Here is a 21554-nt window from a genome sequence, read left to right as displayed (position 1 = left end):
ACCTGTAAAAGCAGGTTTAGGACACGTTATTCCACCTGTAAAAGCAGGCTTAAGACACGTTATTCCACCTGTAAAAGCAGGTTTAGGACACGTTATTCCACCTGTAAAAGCAGGTTTAGGACCCGTTATTCCACCTGTAAAAGCAGGTTTAGGACCCATTATTCCACCTGTAAAAGCAGGTTTAGGAACGTTATTCCACCCGTAAAAGCAGGTTTAGGACACGTTATTCCACCCGTAAAAGCAGGTTTAGGACACGTTATTCCACCTGTAAAAGCAGGTTTAGGACACGTTATTCCATCTGTAAAAGCAGGTTTAGGACATGTTATTCCACCTGTAAAAGCAGGTTTAGGACCCGTTATTCCACCTGTAAAAGCAGGTTTAGGACACGTTATTCCACCTGTAAAAGCAGGTTTAGGACCCGTTATTCCACCTGTAAAAGCAGGTTTAGGACCCGTTATTCCACCTGTAAAAGCAGGCTTAGGACCCGTTATTCCACCTGTAAAAGCAGGTTTAGGACACGTTATTCCACCCGTAAAACCAGGTTTAGGACCCGTTATTCCACCTGTAAAAGCAGGTTTAGGACCCGTTATTCCACCTGTAAAAGCAGGTTTAGGACCCGTTATTCCACCTGTAAAAGCAGGTTTAGGACCTGTTATTCCACCTGTAAAAGCAGGTTTAGGACACGTTATTCCACCTGTAAAAGCAGGTTTAGGACACGTTATTCCACCTGTAAAAGCAGGTTTAGGACACGTTATTCCACCTGTAAAAGCAGGTTTAGGACCCGTTATTCCACCTGTAAAAGCAGGTTTAGGACCTGTTATTCCACCTGTAAAAGCAGGTTTAGGACACGTTATTCCACCTGTAAAAGCAGGTTTAGGACACGTTATTCCACCTGTAAAAGCAGGTTTAGGACACGTTATTCCACCTGTAAAAGCAGGTTTAGGACACGTTATTCCACCCGTAAAAGCAGGTTTAGGACACGTGTAAAAGCAGGTTTAGGACCCGTTATTCCACCTGTAAAAGCAGGTTTAGGACCCGTTATTCCACCTGTAAAAGCAGGTTTAGGACCTGTTATTCCACCTGTAAAAGCAGGTTTAGGACCCGTTATTCCACCTGTAAAAGCAGGTTTAGGACCCGTTATTCCACCTGTAAAAGCAGGTTTAGGACACGTTATTCCACCTGTAAAAGCAGGTTTAGGACACGTTATTCCACCTGTAAAAGCAGGTTTAGGACACATCATTCCACCCGTAAAAGCAGGTTTAGGACATGTTATTCCACCTGTAAAAGCAGGTTTAGGACCCGTTATTCCACCTGTAAAAGCAGGTTTAGGACCCGTTATTCCACCTGTAAAAGCAGGTTTAGGACACGTTATTCCACCTGTAAAAGCAGGTTTAGGACACGTTATTCCACCCGTAAAAGCAGGTTTAGGACACGTTATTCCACCTGTAAAAGCAGGTTTAGGACCCGTTATTCCACCTGTAAAAGCAGGTTTAGGACACGTTATTCCACCTGTAAAAGCAGGTTTAGGACACGTTATTCCACCTGTAAAAGCAGGTTTAGGACACGTTATTCCACCTGTAAAAGCAGGTTTAGGACACGTTATTCCACCTGTAAAAGCAGGTTTAGGACACGTTATTCCATCTGTAAAAGCAGGTTTAGGACACGTTATTCCACCTGTAAAAGCAGGTTTAGGACACGTTATTCCATCTGTAAAAGCAGGTTTAGGACACGTTATTCCACCTGTAAAAGCAGGTTTAGGACACGTTATTCCACCTGTAAAAGCAGGTTTAGGACACGTTATTCCATCTGTAAAAGCAGGTTTAGGACACGTTATTCCACCTGTAAAAGCAGGTTTAGGACACGTTATTCCACCTGTAAAAGCAGGTTTAGGACCCGTTATTCCACCTGTAAAAGCAGGTTTAGGACACATTATTCCACCTGTAAAAGCAGGTTTAGGACACGTTATTCCACCTGTAAAAGCAGGTTTAGGACCCGTTATTCCACCTGTAAAAGCAGGTTTAGGACACGTTATTCCATCTGTAAAAGCAGGTTTAGGACACGTTATTCCACCTGTAAAAGCAGGTTTCGTGTTTCCGGGAGTTGGATTTCTCCCTAAAAGTCCAGCTGAGAGGAGCTGAGACAAACCTGAACTCCTGTGAAATGGTGAGAGCAGCTTGTTCCAGATGTGCTTACCGCAGCATGCAGATGTACTGTCCGCTGTCGTTGGCGGCGGCCGGCTGCAGCCACAGTCGCTCTCGGTCTTTGCTGAGGCGCGAGCTGCAGAACAGAATCACAGAAATCATGACTCAGAGCAAAGGATTCGGCCTCCAGCTCATCTGCTAACATTTACTGTGACTTTAGCTCCACTGCAGACGCTTTGAGCCTCATTAGTGAGTCCTAACCCACCCTAGGAACCGCTGGACTTCAGCTTCAACCTCTGAGCGGCGCTGGGGCCGTTTCTGATTGGCTGGTTCACTGAAGTGGACATTAGTCAGCTGTTGGAGGACGTCCTGCTCTGATAAAGCAGCTGATAAAGCAGCTGATAAAGCAGCTGATAAAGCTGTTTCTGTCTCTCATGGCTCAGTTTGGAACCTTTTTATGGGAATAAAAATATAAAAATGCACCTAAACACCTAAAAGTTGTTTTTTTCTCTTTTTAAACCCAAATGAGAAGCAAAAATGTGACAAAGTGAAAATAAGACCCGGTTTCCGGGGTTACCTGTTCATGATTGGCTGCTCCAGGTCGTGGCCATCCAGGAGGCGGTACCACAGCAGGTTGTGTCCGGCGCTCTGGGCCGAGGTGTAGTTGTAGACGGAGGGATGAGAGAAAAGAGGACAGGAGAGCCAACCGGCTTCCCCGTCCAGAACCGAGACCGCCGCCTCGCTGGACTCCCCCCAGTCATAGCACATGGGCTCTGAAACCCCAGAACCAGAACCACCTTTAGAACTTTAACTACCGACAAACAGTCCATCATCCATCCATCCATCCATCATCCATCCATCCATCCATCCATCATCCATCCATCCATCCATCCATCATCCATCCATCATCCATCCATAAATCATCCATCCATCCATCATCCATCCATCCATCCATCCATCATCCATCCATCCATCATCCATCCATCATCCATCCATAAATCATCCATCCATCCATCATCCATCCATCCATCCATCCATCATCCATCCATCCATCCATCCATCCATCCATCATCCATCCATCCATCCATCCATCATCCATCCATCATCCATCCATAAATCATCCATCCATCCATCATCCATCCATCCATCCTCCATCATCCATCCATCCATCCATCATCCATCCATCCATCCATCATCCATCCATCATCCATCCATCATCCATCCATAAATCATCCATCCATCCATCATCCATCCATCCATCCTCCATCCATCCATCCTTCATCCATCCATCCATCATCCATCCATCCTTCATCCATCCATCCATCATCCATCCATCCTTCATCCATCCATCATCCATCATCCATCCATCCATCCTCCATCATCCATCCATCCATCCATCATCCATCCATCCATCCATCATCCATCCATCATCCATCCATCATCCATCCATAAATCATCCATCCATCCATCATCCATCCATCCATCCTTCATCCATCCATCCATCATCCATCCATCCTTCATCCATCCATCCATCATCCATCCATCCTTCATCCATCCATCATCCATCCATCCATCCATCCATCCATCCATCCATCCTCCATCCATCCATCCTTCATCCATCCATCCATCATCCATCCATCCTTCATCCATCCATCCATCATCCATCCATCCTTCATCCATCCATCATCCATCATCCATCCATCCATCCTCCATCATCCATCCATCCATCCATCATCCATCCATCCATCCATCATCCATCCATCCATCCTCCATCCATCCATCCTTCATCCATCCATCCATCATCCATCCATCCTTCATCCATCCATCCATCATCCATCCATCCTTCATCCATCCATCATCCATCCATCCATCCATCCATCCATCATCCATCCATCATCCAAAGACTCCCCCCAGTCGTAGAACATGGGCTCTGAAAGACGTTTAAAGGCAGATTCCAGCTCCATGAACATTTAACTCGTTCGCTTGATTAAATCCTGAAAACACCACAGAAGTGATGAAATGTAACATCAGAGAGAAAGAACAGAACAACCGAACAGCAAAGCTTTCCTGCTGTGGGTCACATGACTCAGCTTCAGAAGAGCTTCTAGATTCCAGAAGATAAACGATTTGGCGTCGTTAGGATCGGCACGACCTCGGATGACTGTTAACACGTCATTAGAAGAATTAACAGTCGCTAAAAGCTGTGCATGCTTCCATCGTAACGAACAGGAAACTGAATGAATGGTTTTTGTGACCTTTAAAAGAACCGTTTTTATCTATTTACGAAGAGGAGGAATCAAACCTTCAGATCCCTGAACATGGAAGGATAGAACTTAGAAAGATCTCTGGAACTGAGAACCACGAGAAGCATCTCACACTCCTATTTCTCCCAAACAGCGTCTGACGAGTCAAAACACTTGAATTACAATCGATTCAACTTCGAACACAACAGGAAGTATTAGAGGAGACGCCAGCTCCTCTTTAAGGATTTCTGTCATTCCTGCAGTTCCACAACTCCCCCAAGAGCCCCAGAAACAGCTCAAAGAAGTTCTGAAACTGAGCATCATCCCATGAGAGCATGACCCAGAAAGCCTCCACTGGACCACCGGACAGGCTCCAGGCCAAAAGCTCAAAATGACCCATTTCTCCTCGACACATACAGATTTTAACATTTAACACGGCTGTTATCTCCAACGTGACCACTAGATGGCAGTAACTGTTACCTGGATGCAATAAACTGTGTCATAAACTGTTTGATGGCCTGATTCCACCGTTAAAATGAGGTTCAGTAAGTTTAGCTGCAGATCCAACAGAGATGAAGCAGGATTTCTGCATCACAAAAGGCTAAAACAGCAGCTTTCACTCGTCTAACTGATGCAGCGTAACATGCTTATGAACCACCAACACAATCTAAGGTCTGCAAATCATCTGGATACAAACAGGAACGTTAATGATGAGGTTAATGCTTAAGGAAAGGTTCTAAACTTCTTTTAAATCCTCCTGATGAGAGCTGAGAGGAAGGAAGAAGAGGCAGATGCAGCTCTTCCTCCTGGATCTGCTCCAGCAAACTGGCTCTGATGTAAAGTTTTTATGTGCCGATCAAACTGAGCTTAGACGATGTCGTCGTTAACTGGCCTTGTTAAGAGGAACGATGTTACCACACTTCATCTCATTAAAGGATTAAAGCCCAGAGGGCGGCTGATCCTTTAAAACTCATCTGAGCTGCACATTAAGGACTTAATGCTGAAAAATGACACGATCCGTCACAGAGGAAGGCTTTTTCTGATTAAACAGCCTGAAATGTTGACCAAATCTGAGAGAAACGCTGCAGAAAGTGACCCTGAACGTGTCCCTGCCCCCGGCCTCCTAAAAGTATCCCGACCCTGCATCGGCCTGCGAACACTAAACAGTTCAGTAGCTGAATCAGTGAGTCTGAAATGGGTTTCCCTTGAGAACATGTCTGTAAATCATACTGATTCTCAGCGACGGCTGGTATAACTAACAGGCTCAGCCTACATTATTCAATAAAAATTAGAATATAATATATAAATATTTCAATAAAAACTTTAAACAAGTTGTTTTTTAATTTTTGATCAGAGGCGGAGCAAAATCTGAACTGAAACCCATGAAATCGGTGAAAACGGGCTAATTATCTACAGCCCAAGCGAAGCAGCTCAGTTACACTTGATTTTTCTTCAACATTTGAGTGACAGGTTGTAAGTCCCGCCCCCTCCATTTGGGCTAAATCTGTACAGCCCAAAGCCAGCAGATTTGGACCAATCACAGACGACTCTACTTGATTGCGTGTTGCAGGCATCGGCATTAAGGAAGTGGATTATTTACTTTCAAATCCGTTTTCTTCAATGTCCTCAGGTGAAAAAAGTAGGGGCACAACATCCAAAGGATCCAAATTACACAGAAAGAAAAGCGCCAGAATCATAGCTTTTGTGTAACTTGGTTTGAGAGAAAGGCTAACGGCTAACGTTAGAAAGGACTGGCTAACGGCTAACGTTAGAAAGGCTAACGGCTAAGGTTAGAAAGGCTAACAGCTAACGTTAGAAAGGCTAACGGCTAACGATAGAAAGGCTAACGGCTAACAGCTAACGTTAGAAAGGCTAACGGCTAACGGCCTCTTGAAGCTTCTCTTCAAATAAGGTAGACCCCCCCCATTCATGTCACACAGATGGCACATTTTGTGGAATATTTCTTTTCTTAACGTCTTTCTGGAGCGTTTTTCTGGAGTTACTATTTTAGTTTTGTGCTGATGTTTGGATTATTGTGTTCCAAAGCTAATTGCAATAGGCTATAAGTCTGCGTTGACCTTTTTTTAAAACCTTTTATGGTGTGAAAGTATTTGTATTTACAGAGAGATGGTAGATGGTATATTCTCCAACAGTGCATTCTTCTAAATAGTGTTTTGGTGGTTTGTTGAAAAGGCCCGTGCTGTTGTGTTGGACACCTTTTATGTTGAAATACAACTACTTGGCTTTTATAATACATTAGCCCCCCCATTCAATGTCACCACAAGCCGTCACTGCTGATTCTCAAGTGCAAAACTGAAGCAGCACCAGCGATGAACACAAAGACTGAAATCAAATAAAAGTAAAAGATGAAGACTCGAGTCTTGAGTCCCCTGATGTGAAGCCTCCGTCTCCTCTGAACTCTGGACAGATGGAGCTCTAACTCTGGACAGATGGAGCTCTAACTCTGGACAGATGGAGCTCTAACTCTGGACAGATGGAGCTCTAACTCTGGACAGATGGAGCTCTAACTCTGGACAGATGGAGCTCTAACTCTGGACAGATGGAGCTCTAACTCTGGACAGATGGAGCTCTAACTCTGGAGCCAAATGAAGCTTCAGCCTTCCTGCATCCTGCTGCAGGTGATCTCTAACGGAGGCTGAGCGGTGGATCGTAAGTGTGACACGATGAGAAACCGTCGAAAAAACAGGGTCAGAACCTCGTCAGAACCAAAATGTACCGCAGACCCGATGAGAAATCCTGCTTTTAGGAAGAAACAATTGATCTAATTGACTAATGGTTTGAATCAGGGAACAAAAGCAGGACCGAACACAGAATTTAATGGAAAAGTTCATTAGACTGAAGTTAGCTGTTCGATACTGAATCTAATAATGAAAGTGATGACGAATGGCTTCTGCATGCAGAGGTCTCCTCTGAAGTCTTCTCACAACACAGCATCTAATGCACTGAAATAAATCACAACTTTCACCGTTAAGGCGCCAAACTAAGTCCCAGAAACAGTAGCAGTACCACGGATGGGATCAACACAGCAGTCAGAGAGAGCTTTTACATCCCTGAACATTAAAGGATAGAACTTCTGAGGAATAAGCAGAAAGATCTGACAAACAGTCCCTGGCAGGAGGTCCCAGAGGGACCAAAAGACCAGTCAACCCTGATAAATTACAACAACTGACCCAACGGAGAGCAAAACGAGGATTATTCAGGCTCTGCTTTAATCTCACTGAACCTCTGTATCTTTGTAATTCCTTCAGCTCTGCAGGAACTTTCTCAACCCCAGAACCATCTTTCAAACTTTAACTACTGACAAACAGTCCATCCATCTATCTTTAAGACTATCCGGGCAGACAGAGACTGCAGACAGAGCGCTAACAGTAAAGGAGGAGGAACACAGAGCTGGTTAACAACAGATGGTGGAATCCTGGACCTGGCTGCAGGAACAGCTCTAACAGCTCTCTGCTCAGCTTTAAGACTATCCGGGCAGACAGAGACTGCAGACAGAGCGCTAACAGTAAAGGAGGAGGATCACAGAGCTGGTTAACAACAGATGGTGGAATCCTGGAGCGTCTCTGCAGCCCAGATGTTGAGCTGCTGGCTGTGAGTTTCTGTCCATGTTGTCTGCTGAGAGTTCACCTGAGTTACCTGCTGACGCTGTGTGTGACATCATCAGCTAAGTTGTTGCTAAGCAACAGAAACAGCAGCCCGACCCACTGATGGAGACCTCTGAAGGTTTCTACCTTCCTCTCTGCTGCACTTCAGCTTTCTACATGTTAATTAGTAATTAAATGTTGATTAGTTGGATATTGTGTGAACCATTCTTCTTCTTCTTAGAGATTAAACTTTTTACATAAAAGACATCACAGCGAATTCTGATGATCCTTCATTTTTCTGACTTCTTTTTAACCGAAGTGATTAATCAAGGCAGCTGGCAGATTCATTTATGATGAAATGACTGCAAAGACACCACCTCTGAATGGCTTTAATAAACAATAAAAAAGGCTCCTCCTCAGCAAATCTTTTCTGTAGCAGAGGGACCCACCGAGGGTCCAGAGCCTCAGTTTGAGGCCCGTTCAGGCCCAGCTGGTTCTCAGGATCCTGAACACTGAGCTGGATTAATGGAGGCGCTCCACTTCTCCTGCACAGAGTGGAACCCGCCGTGTCGGTAATTGACCTGTCAGGTTTCCCCGGCCGGAGTATTAGTCTTTCTATTAAAACCTTCTCCGACATCCACCTCCTCCCCCTCTCACTATCTGTCCATCCATCTACACTAATACCTCCAGGCTCATCCCTCCATCCTCCCTCCAGCACCACCTTCCCACCTCCAAACATCATCCATCCATCTGTAACAAGCTGCAGTTCTGCTGCCTTAAAGGGAGGAATCAGCAAGACTGGCCTCTTTAACAAGGAAAGATACACAGTTTAGCTGTTTTCACTGCTTTCATTTGTCATATCTGAAGACAAAACTCCTGATCAGCTTCATTTCTTTACATGTTTCCATGGAAACAGCTGCAGAGATTCACTGAAACATGTTCAAACCTGAACTTAAACCCAGAATCTGAGGCAGAAACAGAGTTTTTCTCAGTTCTCAGCAGCTTTAAAGTGAATCTCTGGTCTGAGCTCCTTTATTCTCCAACACAGCCTGAACCCTCTGAGACAAGCTTTCTGTCATTTCTTTAAGGAGTCTTCAGGAATAGTTCTCCAGGCTTCTTGAAGGACATCCCAAAGCTCTTCTTTGGATGTGGGCTGCCTTTTGTTCCGTTCTCTGTCAGATGATCCCACACTGCTTCAATAATGTTGAGGTCCGGGCTCTGGGGAGGATTCATCCCTCCATAAGACCTGTTGCCACTGATTTTCAGTCCACTTCTTGTGTCATTTGGCACAGCTCAGCCTTTTCTCCCTGTTTCCCTTCCTTAAGAACGGCTTCTTGACAGCCACCCTTCCATGGAGCCCATTTCTGATGAGGCTTGGGCCAACAGTAGATGGATCAGCTGAAGGTCCAGATGCATCTCTCAGGTCCTGTCAGGTCACAGCTGGATTTTTTCCTCTTTCTTAAGGACATCACTTTCAGATCCTGTTCATCTGCTGTAGATAGTTTTTTAGGCCTGACTCTTCTTCTTTTGTCCTCCACTTGTCCAGTTTCCTCAAATGTTTTAAGGACACACTGCACACCATGCTGAGATATGCCAAGTTTTCAGCTAATAGCTCTTTGGGAATCACCTTGTTGCTGCAGAAATCCTATTTTCTGTCTGTCAAACTGTGTTTTCTTTGCTGTTTTTCATAGATGCAGCTAAAGAAATGGGAACAAATGATGTGTCTTTGTGACAGGCTGCTGGTAACAAAGTGCCTAAAGATCCAGTTTAAAATGGCTTCTTTGCTAAGTTGTCTGTTCTGTGTCGACACAACACTGGTTCATCCCTTGAGTTAGGAGCCTTTTTTCTGCCTGAATGCTTCAAAGGTCAGAGTTCAGTGGCTGAACAAAGAAAAAACACTGAAAATGCTCAGGAACAAGGACTGAAGATGAGGGAAAAAGCAGAAAATGTGCAAAGAAAAACTGTGAAAGAGCTTCAGAAAGCTGCAGAACTATTGATCAGGACACTTTAAAGGTTACAGAAAGCTGCAGAACTATTGATCAGGACACTTTAAAGGTTTCAGAAAGCTGTAGAACTGTTGATCAGGACACTTTAAAGGTTTCAGAAAGCTGCAGAACTATTGATCAGGACACTTTAAAGGTTACAGAAAGATGCAGAACTGTTGATCAGGACACTTTAAAGGTTTCAGAAAGCTGCAGAACTGTTGATCAGGACACTTTAAAGGTTACAGAAAGCTGCAGAACTGTTGATCAGGACACTTTAAAGGTTTCAGAAAGCTGCAGAACTGTTGATCAGGACACTTTAAAGGTTTCAGAAAGCTGCAGAACTGTTGATCAGGACACTTTAAAGGTTACAGAAAGCTGCAGAACTATTGATCAGGACACTTTAAAGGTTTCAGAAAGCTGCAGAACTGTTGATCAGGACACTTTAAAGGTTTCAGAAAGCTGCAGAACTGTTGATCAGGACACTTTAAAGGTTTCAGAAAGCAGCAGAACTGTTGATCAGGACACTTTAAAGGTTTCAGAAAGCTGCAGAACTGTTGATCAGGACACTTTAAAGGTTTCAGAAAGCTGCAGAACTATTGATCCTTTTAAAATGCTCAGGAACAAGGGCTGAAAATCCCTCTGCTTTTTATTAACCTTGACTTTTGTTGGAGTCCCACCACAAAACAGGAGCAGAAACATCATATTTCTACCAGAAATCCCTGGAGAAAATCCCCGCTCCCCCACCATAAACATCCTATTTCTGCTCCTGTTAGCGCAGACAGAACCCGACATCCTGACCTGATGTTTGTGGACATTAAACGATCTAAAAACTCCTGTTTTTATGTCCCTCTGCTTCAGAGGGGATGATCAAAGTGTTCTCCAGCTTCCAGTCGGCTGTTAAACTGGACTCGAGCCACCTATTCGTGTCTCCTAATGAGCTCCAATCTGTCACAGATGTCACCTACCTGTCGGGTCGCTGGCTTGACTGACAACAGCCCGTCTCCCGCCGATTACTCCGAGGAGGAGGAGGAGGAGGAAGGGCGCCCTGCAGAGGGAGGAAGAGGAGCGTTAGCGTTACATCGTTCATCTCTTTAAGCTCGTGTCTCACTTAATGTTTGTCTCTGAGCTCTGATCTCATCTCTGATCCCTTATTCAGGACCTATTCTGTCAGGCTTAATGCTGCATTCAGTGACAAATGGGAAATTTCCAACTTCCACCAGGAAAAATATCAAAGAAAACGTCATGTCAGGCCCTTTGGTCACGTTTTCCAACCCTGCAGTTCATCTCCTCAGTCCTGAGAGAGGCTGCTTGGTGAAGTAATCAAACATTTAACTTCTTATTGATCAGATAGATCACGGTGAAACTGCAGATGAGCTGCAAACACGTCTTCAGGAGCTCTAAAAGTTCGGTTTGCTCACTTTGGACCGTTGTCTGGGCCTCATCAGCTGCTGTTCATCCTCTAAAAACATGTGTGCAGCTTCTCTTTCTTCTGCTGAGGCGGCAGGATGCAGCCTGGAGGTTACTGAGATGAGACGCTTTGCTCATTAACTCATTGAATGAGTTTAATTGGAATAAAAAGCAACCGAGATGAGTTTAATTTGGCTCCATTTACTCTTCTCATTACCTGACATTAGCTAAACAAACCAACGCTGTCAGTGAGATGTTTGTTCTTCTTCTTCTCGTGTAAAATCTAATAAAATCTGCTGGAAGGCCCTCGTTTCCGTGCACAAAGTCAGCCGACTGATGAGAACAAACAGACCGGAGTTTAATCTTTAGTTTAGCTTAACCAATTAAATCCAACATGTACCTTTGGCTCTTCACTCCATCCTTTATTTTCAACCTCCCTGAAGGAAACGAGCAAGTTTAAGAGAACAATCACCACAACAAACCATTGGAGAAGCAGAACTTTTCAGGATTTTACACCATAAATGTCGGTCGACTTGCTATGAAGCAGCTGTTAGACTCTGGAGCATCGAACCTGTGGACCGACCTGCTGCTTTTCCACCCAACAGAGACAGCAGAGATAGCACAAGCCCATGTTTGACTGCCTGCTCTTCAGCACGGTCAGCTACAGCAGGTCCCTCGAAAAGGGTTCCTGGAGCTGGGTTCCAGGTTCTAATCCCGGCTGGTTCTGTCTGTGAGGAGCCTAAATGTTCTCCCCTAAGTATAGTTAGAGAAAAGGGTTCCTGGAGCTGGGTTCCAGGTTCTAATCCCGGCTGGTTCTGTCTGTGAGGAGTCTGCATGTTCTCCCCTAAGTATAGTTAGAGAAAAGGGTTCCAGGTTCTAATCCTGGCTGGTTCTGTCTGTGAGAAGTCTGCAGGTTCTCCCCTAAGTATAGTTAGAGAAAAGGGTTCCTGGAGCTGGGTTCCAGGTTCTAATCCCGGCTGGTTCTGTCTGTGAGGAGTCTGCATGTTCTCCCCTAAGTATAGTTAGAGAAAAGGGTTCCAGGTTCTAATCCTGGCTGGTTCTGTCTGTGAGGAGTCTGCATGTTCTCCCCTAAGTATAGTTAGAGAAAAGGGTTCCTGGAGCTGGGTTCCAGGTTCTAAACCCGGCTGGTTCTGTCTGTGAGGAGTCTGCATGTTCTCCCCTAAGTATAGTTAGAGAAAAGGGTTCCTGGAGCTGGGTTCCAGGTTCTAATCCTGGCTGGTTCTGTCTTTGAGGAGTCTGCATGTTCTCCCCTAAGTATAGTTAGAGAAAAGGGTTCCTGGAGCTGGGTTCCAGGTTCTAATCCTGGCTGGTTCTGTCTTTGAGGAGTCTGCATGTTCTCCCCTTGTCTGCCTGGGTTCTCCCGGGTTCTCCGGTCTCCTCCCTGTCCAGAAACATGCTGTTAGGTTAGCTGGTGACTCTAAAACTGTCCTCAGGAGCGTTTGTGTGGTCGTTTGAGCAAAAGATTTGTTGAATTATGCTGAACCGAGCGGCTTCATCTCCAAGTACAGACGCTTTATCTGTTAATGGATGTTTAGAGAATGAGTTCCGAGGTAAAAGCCTGCAGATCCAGTAAGATTCAATGTGCTCCATGATTAAATTCAATGTTCCACAGGTTAGCGTCTAATTACTCAGACTGAACTCATTTGTTTTATGTCTTTTTACTAATTTTTTTACTAATTTTACTAATTTATGACATATTACTGTCATAAAAGGCCAATATAAGAGGAGTGGGTGGGTTTGGATGCTGTTTTGTGAGTTTATTTAATGAAAGAACAGGCAGCAGAGCATGAACTGACCTTAACAAAGAGGAGAAAAGCTGAGGAGGAGAAGAGAATTCAGGATAGACAAAGGCAGGAAGGACGAATAAACACCTGATGGAAATCACTGATAAACATCAAAAGATCCAATAAAGTTTTCTCCTCAACAGGAAGTTAATAATAAGGCCGTAAGTTATGAGATAAACCAGCTAAAACTGCACCTCACTGAGCCTCCAGTGTGCATGAACATCAGAGGTTTGGATTAGTCACTGAGCAGTGACTGCATCTGATTCATTCCCACCTGCTATTATCCTATAAGTTCTTCTTATAAACTAACCTCTAATTCACAGGAAGTGTCTGCTCTCTGTCAGCTACATGCTGCTCGTGAGTCTCATCGTGTTGCCGGGACGATAACCGGTGAACAAAAGCAGGAAGTAGACACAAAGAGCAGAGCTCAGGAGAATAACGCCACCATCCTCCTGCGAGGAACCGGAGCCGCTCTCATACATTTTCCTTTCACTGGCAAAAGAATCAATTATGGCTGGTGTGTCCTCTAACATCCTGCAGCACATTACCCTGCTGTCATCTCCCAGAGAAAAGTGTGGAGTCTGCGGAAACCTTCCCTTAAAGTCTGCTGAAACCTTCCCTTAAAGTCTGCTGAAACCTTCCCTTAAAGTCTGCGGAAACCTTCCCTTAAAGTCTGCTGAAACCTTCCCTTAAAGCTGGAGTCTGCTGAAACCTTCCCTTAAAGCTGGAGTCTGCTGAAACCTTCCCTTAAAGCTGGAGTCTGCTGAAACCTTCCCTTAAAGTCTGCTGAAACCTTCCCTTAAAGCTGGAGTCTGCTGAAACCTTCCCTTAAAGTCTGCTGAAACCTTCCCTTAAAGCTGGAGTCTGCTGAAACCTTCCCTTAAAGTCTGCTGAAACCTTCCCTTAAAGCTGGAGTCTGCTGAAACCTTCCCTTAAAGTCTGCAGAAACCTTCCCTTAAAGCTGGAGTCTGCTGAAACCTTCCCTTAAAGTCTGCTGAAACCTTCCCTTAAAGCTGGAGTCTGCTGAAACCTTCCCTTAAAGTCTGCTGAAACCTTCCCTTAAAGCTGGAGTCTGCTGAAACCTTCCCTTAAAGTCTGCTGAAACCTTCCCTTAAAGCTGGAGTTCTGCTGAAACCTTCCCTTAAAGTCTGCTGAAACCTTCCCTTAAAGCTGGAGTTCTGCTGAAACCTTCCCTTAAAGTCTGCTGAAACCTTCCCTTAAAGTCTGCTGAAACCTTCCCTTAAAGCTGGAGTCTGCTGAAACCTTCCCTTAAAGTCTGCTGAAACCTTCCCTTAAAGCTGGAGTCTGCTGAAACCTTCCCTTAAAGCTGGAGTCTGCTGAAACCTTCCCTTAAAGCTGGAATCTGCTGAAACCTTCCCTTAAAGTCTGCTGAAACCTTCCCTTAAAGCTGGAGTCTGCTGAAACCTTCCCTTAAAGCTGGAGTTCTGCTGAAACCTTCCCTTAAAGTCTGCTGAAACCTTCCCTTAAAGCTGCTGAAACCTTCCCTTAAAGCTAGAGTCCTGCTGAAACCTTCCCTTAAAGTCTGCTGAAACCTTCCCTTAAAGCTGGAGTCTGCTGAAACCTTCCCTTAAAGTCTGCTGAAACCTTCCCTTAAAGCTGGAGTCTGCTGAAACCTTCCCTTAAAGTCTGCTGAAACCTTCCCTTAAAGCTGGAGTTCTGCTGAAACCTTCCCTTAAAGTCTGCTGAAACCTTCCCTTAAAGCTGGAGTCTGCTGAAACCTTCCCTTAAAGCTGGAGTTCTGCTGAAACCTTCCCTTAAAGTCTGCTGAAACCTTCCCTTAAAGCTGGAGTCTGCTGAAACCTTCCCTTAAAGTCTGCTGAAACCTTCCCTTAAAGCTGGAGTCCTGCTGAAACCTTCCCTTAAAGCTGGAGTTCTGCTGAAACCTTCCCTTAAAGTCTGCTGAAACCTTCCCTTAAAGTCTGCTGAAACCTTCCCTTAAAGCTGGAGTCTGCTGAAACCTTCCCTTAAAGTCTGCTGAAACCTTCCCTTAAAGCTGGAGTCCTGCTGAAACCTTCCCTTAAAGCTGGAGTTCTGCTGAAACCTTCCCTTAAAGTCTGCTGAAACCTTCCCTTAAAGTCTGCTGAAACCTTCCCTTAAAGCTGGAGTCTGCTGAAACCTTCCCTTAAAGCTGGAGTCTGCTGAAACCTTCCCTTAAAGTCTGCTGAAACCTTCCCTTAAAGCTGGAGTTCTGCTGAAACCTTCCCTTAAAGTCTGCTGAAACCTTCCCTTAAAGCTGGAGTTCTGCTGAAACCTTCCCTTCCCTGCATTTGGTCTCCTTAGGACCCAGTTTCTGGTTCTACCAGAATAGGTTCTGATGAGACCAACATTTCCTCCTCTGGAGACGCTGAATGACGTCTGCTTCAGGTCTAACTTCTGTCTCAGAGCCACAGATTCTTGTATAATCAGACTCTTACATCCTGTCTGAACTCAGCATGTTTCCTGTTCAGCTTCATTTAATCTGGTAACAAACATCATTTCTACACCTCAGACCTGCAGCATCCCATAAAGTCAGTGAACCTTTTCCCACTTATTAATGTTTCCATTTAAAAGATTAATTGATGAATGACGGTTCTTGATGCAGTGCCGTCTGAGGGGTCAGAGGTCACGGTGTCCAGCTTAGGCTCAGAGATCTGAGGGGTCAGAGGTCACGGGGTCCAGCTTAGGCTCAGAGATCTGAGGGGTCAGAGGTCACGGGGTCCTGCTTAGGCTCAGAGATCTAAGAGGTCAGAGGTCACGGGGTCCAGCTTAGGCTCAGAGATCTGAGGGGTCAGAGGTCACGGTGTCCAGCTTAGGCTCAGAGATCTGAGGGGTCAGAGGTCATGGGTCCAGCTTAGGCTCAGAGATCTGAGGGGTCAGAGGTCACGGGTCCAGCTTAGGCTTGCTCCCTCGTCCTTTACACTGAAACTCCTCCAGACCCCTGGGTGACACCTGGATGACCCCTGGATGACCCCAGGATGACCCCTGGATGACCCCTGCATGTTTACAGAGCTGATTAATGTTCCCTGCATCCATGATGCGACGCTGGTTACTGAATAACAGACTGTTTACATTCAGTCAAACACTCCCTGAGCAGCAGAGTCTCGTTACTTTTCTCTCGTCCAACAAAAACATGTCGGGAAAACTCGGGCAGCCAATCACAGGCCAGCGAGCAGCGAATCAGGGGTCAAAGGGTCGCCCAGGGTTCAACTGCAGCTGAAAGTGAGCGAATGATGCAACAGTTTGTGGCGACAGAGTCAGAGGCGTCGGGTCTGGAGCGCTTTAGGCCCGTAAACAGACAGGAACGCCGTCTGCTGCGCTGCTCAGAGGAACCTGGTGGATGAATGTTCCTCCTCCTTAAATATTCGGCTGCAGGAAAGAGTCCGAACCAAAGGAGGAGAGACTTCAGCAAAGAGGTGAGGAGCTGGATTCTGTGCTGAAGAAGCATCAAATGATGCGTAAAACTCCTCTTTTTAAACCTCTACCTCAACGTTTCATTCTCTGAACTTTTCTTGTATTTCTATTACAATTTTCCCTGTTTTTATTCTGCATCCATACCTTGTACCCGGTTGCTACGACAACCTCATTTCCCTCTGGGATTGATAAAGTCACCTGTCATCTTGTAAAATGTTCCCTTCCTCTGAATGTGGGCAGAAATGAGCCAAAGTTTGAGAGTTTCTGTTTCTGGGCTGAGCTGAAACAGTAAAAGATCATCTTCAGGGTCTGAACTTTGTCCCACATTTCAAATCTGAAGCCAGTCTGACCTGCGGAGCGAAGAGATAACGCGTCACGGAGGATGATCAGGCAGAGTGAGTGGATCCCTGGAGGGACATACAGAACCGGAGCTGCTCAACAACACCATCCATCACACACACACACTCAATAAAGCCAGCTGGCTACCTGCCTGGGTGTGTTTATACACCAAAGTGTGTGAGAGCTGCAGGTAGCGCCTCCCAACTGGTGCCCCAGAGGATTCTGGGTAGTTGATAAGTAATTTTCAGCCGCTGAGCAGCATGAAGCATTTTCAGCTTTTTAATTCACTTCAGTCTTTGAGCTCGTTTGATGGAATATTTATTTGTTCCAGATCAGATGAATTACTGCCCTGATCCGTCCGTAAAGATTTACAGAGCTCAGGTCTGATGATGGTGATGATGAAGAGGCGGCGCGTTTCTGCTGATCGCTGCAGAGTCCCCGAACTGACCCGACCGCCTATAATCTGATTATCCGAGCGGATCGATGGCGAGCAGCAACAGACTGTCAGGGAGGAAGCATGCCCCAGACTCCGGCTTCAGCGCGTCCATCTCAATCTGACGTCACTTTAGTCATTTATAACGAAACTTTCCATTAATTACGAATCGTTCTGGGAACTTTTCGGGTTTTGTATCGAATTCGGCTGAAAAATAATTTCTGCATTTTAAATAAATCAATTCTTCCATCGCTGTCTTTCGCTGCAGAGATAAAAAGGCAGATGTTTGCCTGAAGTTGTCATTACTTTGGGGTGAAAGCAGGTCGGTGTAGTTTCTTGCAGCCGAATGTTGGAGCACGCAGGCGGCATCGCTGCTGCGGTGCAGCCGTGCGCTCAGCCTCAAAAGATGGGTAAAAATATCAGTGATAACTTTAAAGTGGCAGATTTCCAACCAGGATTCTGCGACCTGAGAGTGGAGCGGTGGGCGGTGGGGTTCTCCATGCTGGAGACCTTCAGCCAGCAGGGTGAGCCGCTTATTAAGAGAAACTCTCCGAACTGTGTTCAGTATTCAGAAAATGAACATTTTGTGGATAAAATGATTCCGTTTAGAAACAGAACCAAACAGGCGGTGACTTACATTGGGTTGAGGTCGGGGGGGTCCTGCCAGATGTGTCCGATCGGGATGAGCCAGTCGGGGGTGTTCAGCAGCCAGTCCCGGCGGGCGGAGGAGGAGCAGGATCAGAGCCTGGATCTGGATCTGGACCGGGACCAGAAAGACAGAGTCCCGCCGCTGACTCACAAACACTCCCCCAGCAGCTACCAGGCAGCACCGGGAGCAAGGGGGCTCCGATGATGAACTGCCCCTGTCTCAGGACTCCACCACGGCCGTAAATCTCTCGGGGCGCACCGCGTCGGTCCCCTGCGGTCCGGGAACTGCTCCAAGCTGCGCGGCGCGCGGCGCCTGTCCCGCTGATTAATGAGCCCGGGTTACCCTCACGTGCTCAACTCATTCAAACCACCCAAGTGGCACAATTAGCGGCTCAACCTGGGCACGAGGGAGAGAGACGGGACCGGACCGCTCACAGCTGGAGCTCGGGCTCAGAGTGCGGGAAGAGCGCAGAAGAGCTGCGGCGGGTCGGCGGGGAGCGGAGCTGGTGTGTTTAGAAGTAGGAAGTCGAAGTTGTGTGTATTCCGGTCGACGCTCCTCCTTCTGTTGCGAAACCCATCTCTGATTTCCCAACAGCTCGAGCTCCTCCGACCACAGCCCGATAAACAGAGGCAGCACGCGGCCGTTCACTCTGCGCGTCTTCGCTGCTCTGAGTGGCGCAAGAAAAGTGGCGCACAGTGAAGAAGGAAGCCAGCCCCAAACACGCGCACACGCCTCAGTGGGCTTCACGAAGCCGTATTCCTGTCACTCAGTGAAATATGTCGCAATAAACCACAGAGCAGCTGAACTTCATGTAACCGGCTGCAGGATCCTGTTGTATCACCGAGGAACTGAGTCCCGCTGAAGGAAGAAAAAAGGCCAAAAACACACATCTGGCGTTTCAGGGAGGATCACACGAGCCGCGGCTTCCTGTTCCTGAGCTTCTGTGAAGAAAAGATGTGTTCAGAGACAAAGCTCTGACCCAAAGATGCATAAAGTCACTTAAAGTCTAATTCAAGAGAGTTACAGTCCAATTACAGTCCAATTCAAGCCAATTCAAACCAATTACAGTCCGATTCAAGCCAATTACAGTACAATTCAAACCAATTCAAGCCAATTAAAGTCCAATTAAAGCCAATTCAAGCCAATTCAAACCACTTACAGTCCAATTCAAACCAATTACAGTCCGATAAAAGCCAATTACAGTCCGATTAAAGCCAATTACAGTCCAATTCCAGCCACTTACAGTACAATTCAAACCAATTCAAGCCAATTAAAGTCCAATTCCAGCAACTTACAGTCCAATTCAAGCCAATTCAAGCCAATCAAAGTCCAATTCCAGCCACTTACAGTCCAATTCAAGCCAATTACAGTCCAATTACAGCCAATTCAAACCAATTCCAGCCAATTCAAGCCAATTACAGTCCAATTATAGGCCAATTCCAGTCCAATTCAAGCCACTTACAGTCCAATTCCAGCCAATTATAGTCCAATTCCAGCCACTTACAGTCCAATTCAAACCACTTACAGTCCAAATCAAGCAACCTACAGTCCAATTATAGGCCAATTCCAGTCCAATTCAAGCCACTTCCAGTCCAATTCAAGCCACTTCCAGTCCAATTCCAGACAATTATAGTCCAATTCCAGCCACTTACAGTCCAATTCCAGCCAATTCAAGCCAATTCCAGCCAATTCAAGCCACTTACAGTCCAATTCAAGCCACTTACAGTCCAATTCCAGCAACTTACAGTACAATTCAAGCCAATTCAAGCCACTTACAGTCCAATTCAAGCCAATTACAGTCCAATTACAGCCAATTCAAGCCAATTACAGCCAATGCAAGCCACTTACAGTCCAATTCAAGCCAATCAAAGTCCAATTCCAGCCACTTACAGTCCAATTCAAGCCAATTACAGTCCAATTACAGCCAATTCAAACCAATTCCAGCCAATTCAAGCCAATTACAGTCCAATTATAGGCCAATTCCAGTCCAATTCCAGCCACTTATAGTCCAATTCAAGAGAGTTACAGTCCAATTCAAGCCAATTATAGTCCAATTCCAGCCACTTACAGTCCAATTCCAGCCAATTCAAGCCAATTCAAGCCACTTACAGTCCAAATCAAGAAACTTACAGTACAATTCAAACCAATTCAAGCCAATTAAAGTCAAATTCCAGCCACTTACAGTCCAATTCAAGCCACTTACAGTCCAATTCAAGCCAATTACAGTCCAATTCCAGCCAATTCAAGCCAATTCAAGCCACTTACAGTACAATTCAAACCAATTCAAGCCAATTACAGTCCAATTCCAGCCACTTACAGTCCAATTCCACCCAATTCAAGCCAATTCAAGCCAATTACAGTCCAATTATAGGCCAATTCCAGTCCAATTCAAGCCACTTACAGTCCAATTCAAACCACTTACAGTCCAAATCAAGCAACCTACAGTCCAATTATAGGCCAATTCCAGTCCAATTCAAGCCACTTACAGTCCAATTCCAGCCACTTAAAGTCCAATTCAAGCCAATTCAAGCCACTTACAGTCCAATTCCAGCCACTTACAGTCCAACTCGAGCCAATTCCAGTCCAATTCAAGCCACTTACAGTCCAATTCAAACCACTTACAGTCCAAATCAAGCAACCTACAGTCCAATTATAGGCCAAATCCAGTCCAATTCAAGCCACTTACAGTCCAATTCAAACCAATTCAAGCCAATTCAAACCAATTCAAGCCACTTACAGTCCAATTCCAGCCAATTCCAGTCCAATTCAAGCCAATTCCAGTCCAATTCAAACAACTTACAGTCCAATTACAGTCCAATTATAGGCCAATTACAGTCCAATTCAAGCCACTTATAGTCCAATTACAGCCAATTACAGTCCAATTCAAACCAATTACAGTCCAATTCAAGCCACTTACAGTCCAATTCAAGCCACTTACAGTCCAAATCAAGCAATTTACAGTCCAATTCCAGTCCAATTCAAACCACTTACAGTCCAATTCAAGCCACTTATAGTCCAATTCTAGCCAATTACAGTCCAATTCAAACCAATTACAGTCCAATTCAAACCACTTACAGTCCAATTCAAGCCACTTACAGTCCAAATCAAGCAACTTACAGTACAATTATAGGCCAATTCCAACCACTTACAGTCCAATTCAAGCCACTTATAGTCCAATTCTAGCCAATTACAGTCCAATTCAAACCAATTACAGTCCAATTCAAACCACTTACAGTCCAAATCAAGCAACTTACAGTCCAATTCGAACCACTTACAGTCCAAATCAAGCAATTTACAGTCCAATTCCAGTCCAATTCAAACCACTTACAGTCCAATTCAAGCCACTTATAGTCCAATTCTAGCCAATTACAGTCCAATTCAAACCAATTACAGTCCAATTCAAGCCACTTACAGTCCAATTCAAGCCACTTACAGTCCAAATCAAGCAATTTACAGTCCAATTCCAGTCCAATTCAAACCACTTACAGTCCAATTCAAGCCACTTATAGTCCAATTCTAGCCAATTACAGTCCAAT

General features: G+C 45.4%; 1 protein-coding gene across 1 annotated transcript in view; it reads right to left on the bottom strand.

The window, feature by feature from the left end:
• Positions 1 to 18584, bottom strand: part of il1rap (interleukin 1 receptor accessory protein) — a 33833-nt gene extending 15249 nt beyond the window's left edge. Inside the window, exons 1-4 of the mRNA XM_072391858.1 lie at positions 18007 to 18584; positions 10940 to 11019; positions 2719 to 2914; positions 2194 to 2277 (exon numbers count right to left, since the gene is read on the bottom strand). Coding sequence (XP_072247959.1) covers positions 2194 to 2277; positions 2719 to 2914; positions 10940 to 11019; positions 18007 to 18008 — 362 coding nt within the window. The 5' untranslated portion in view covers positions 18009 to 18584. The remainder of the gene's footprint in view (positions 1 to 2193; positions 2278 to 2718; positions 2915 to 10939; positions 11020 to 18006) is intronic.
• Between the last annotated feature and the right edge of the window lie 2970 nt (positions 18585 to 21554).

Source organism: Leuresthes tenuis, unplaced genomic scaffold (assembly GCF_036924035.1).
Source record: "Leuresthes tenuis unplaced genomic scaffold, fLeuTen1.0.hap1 SCAF_9, whole genome shotgun sequence".
In the NCBI taxonomy this organism is placed as follows: domain Eukaryota; kingdom Metazoa; phylum Chordata; class Actinopteri; order Atheriniformes; family Atherinopsidae; genus Leuresthes; species Leuresthes tenuis.
The sequence above is the reverse complement of the archived record's forward strand: the minus strand, read 5'-3'. Positions and strand labels throughout refer to the sequence as shown.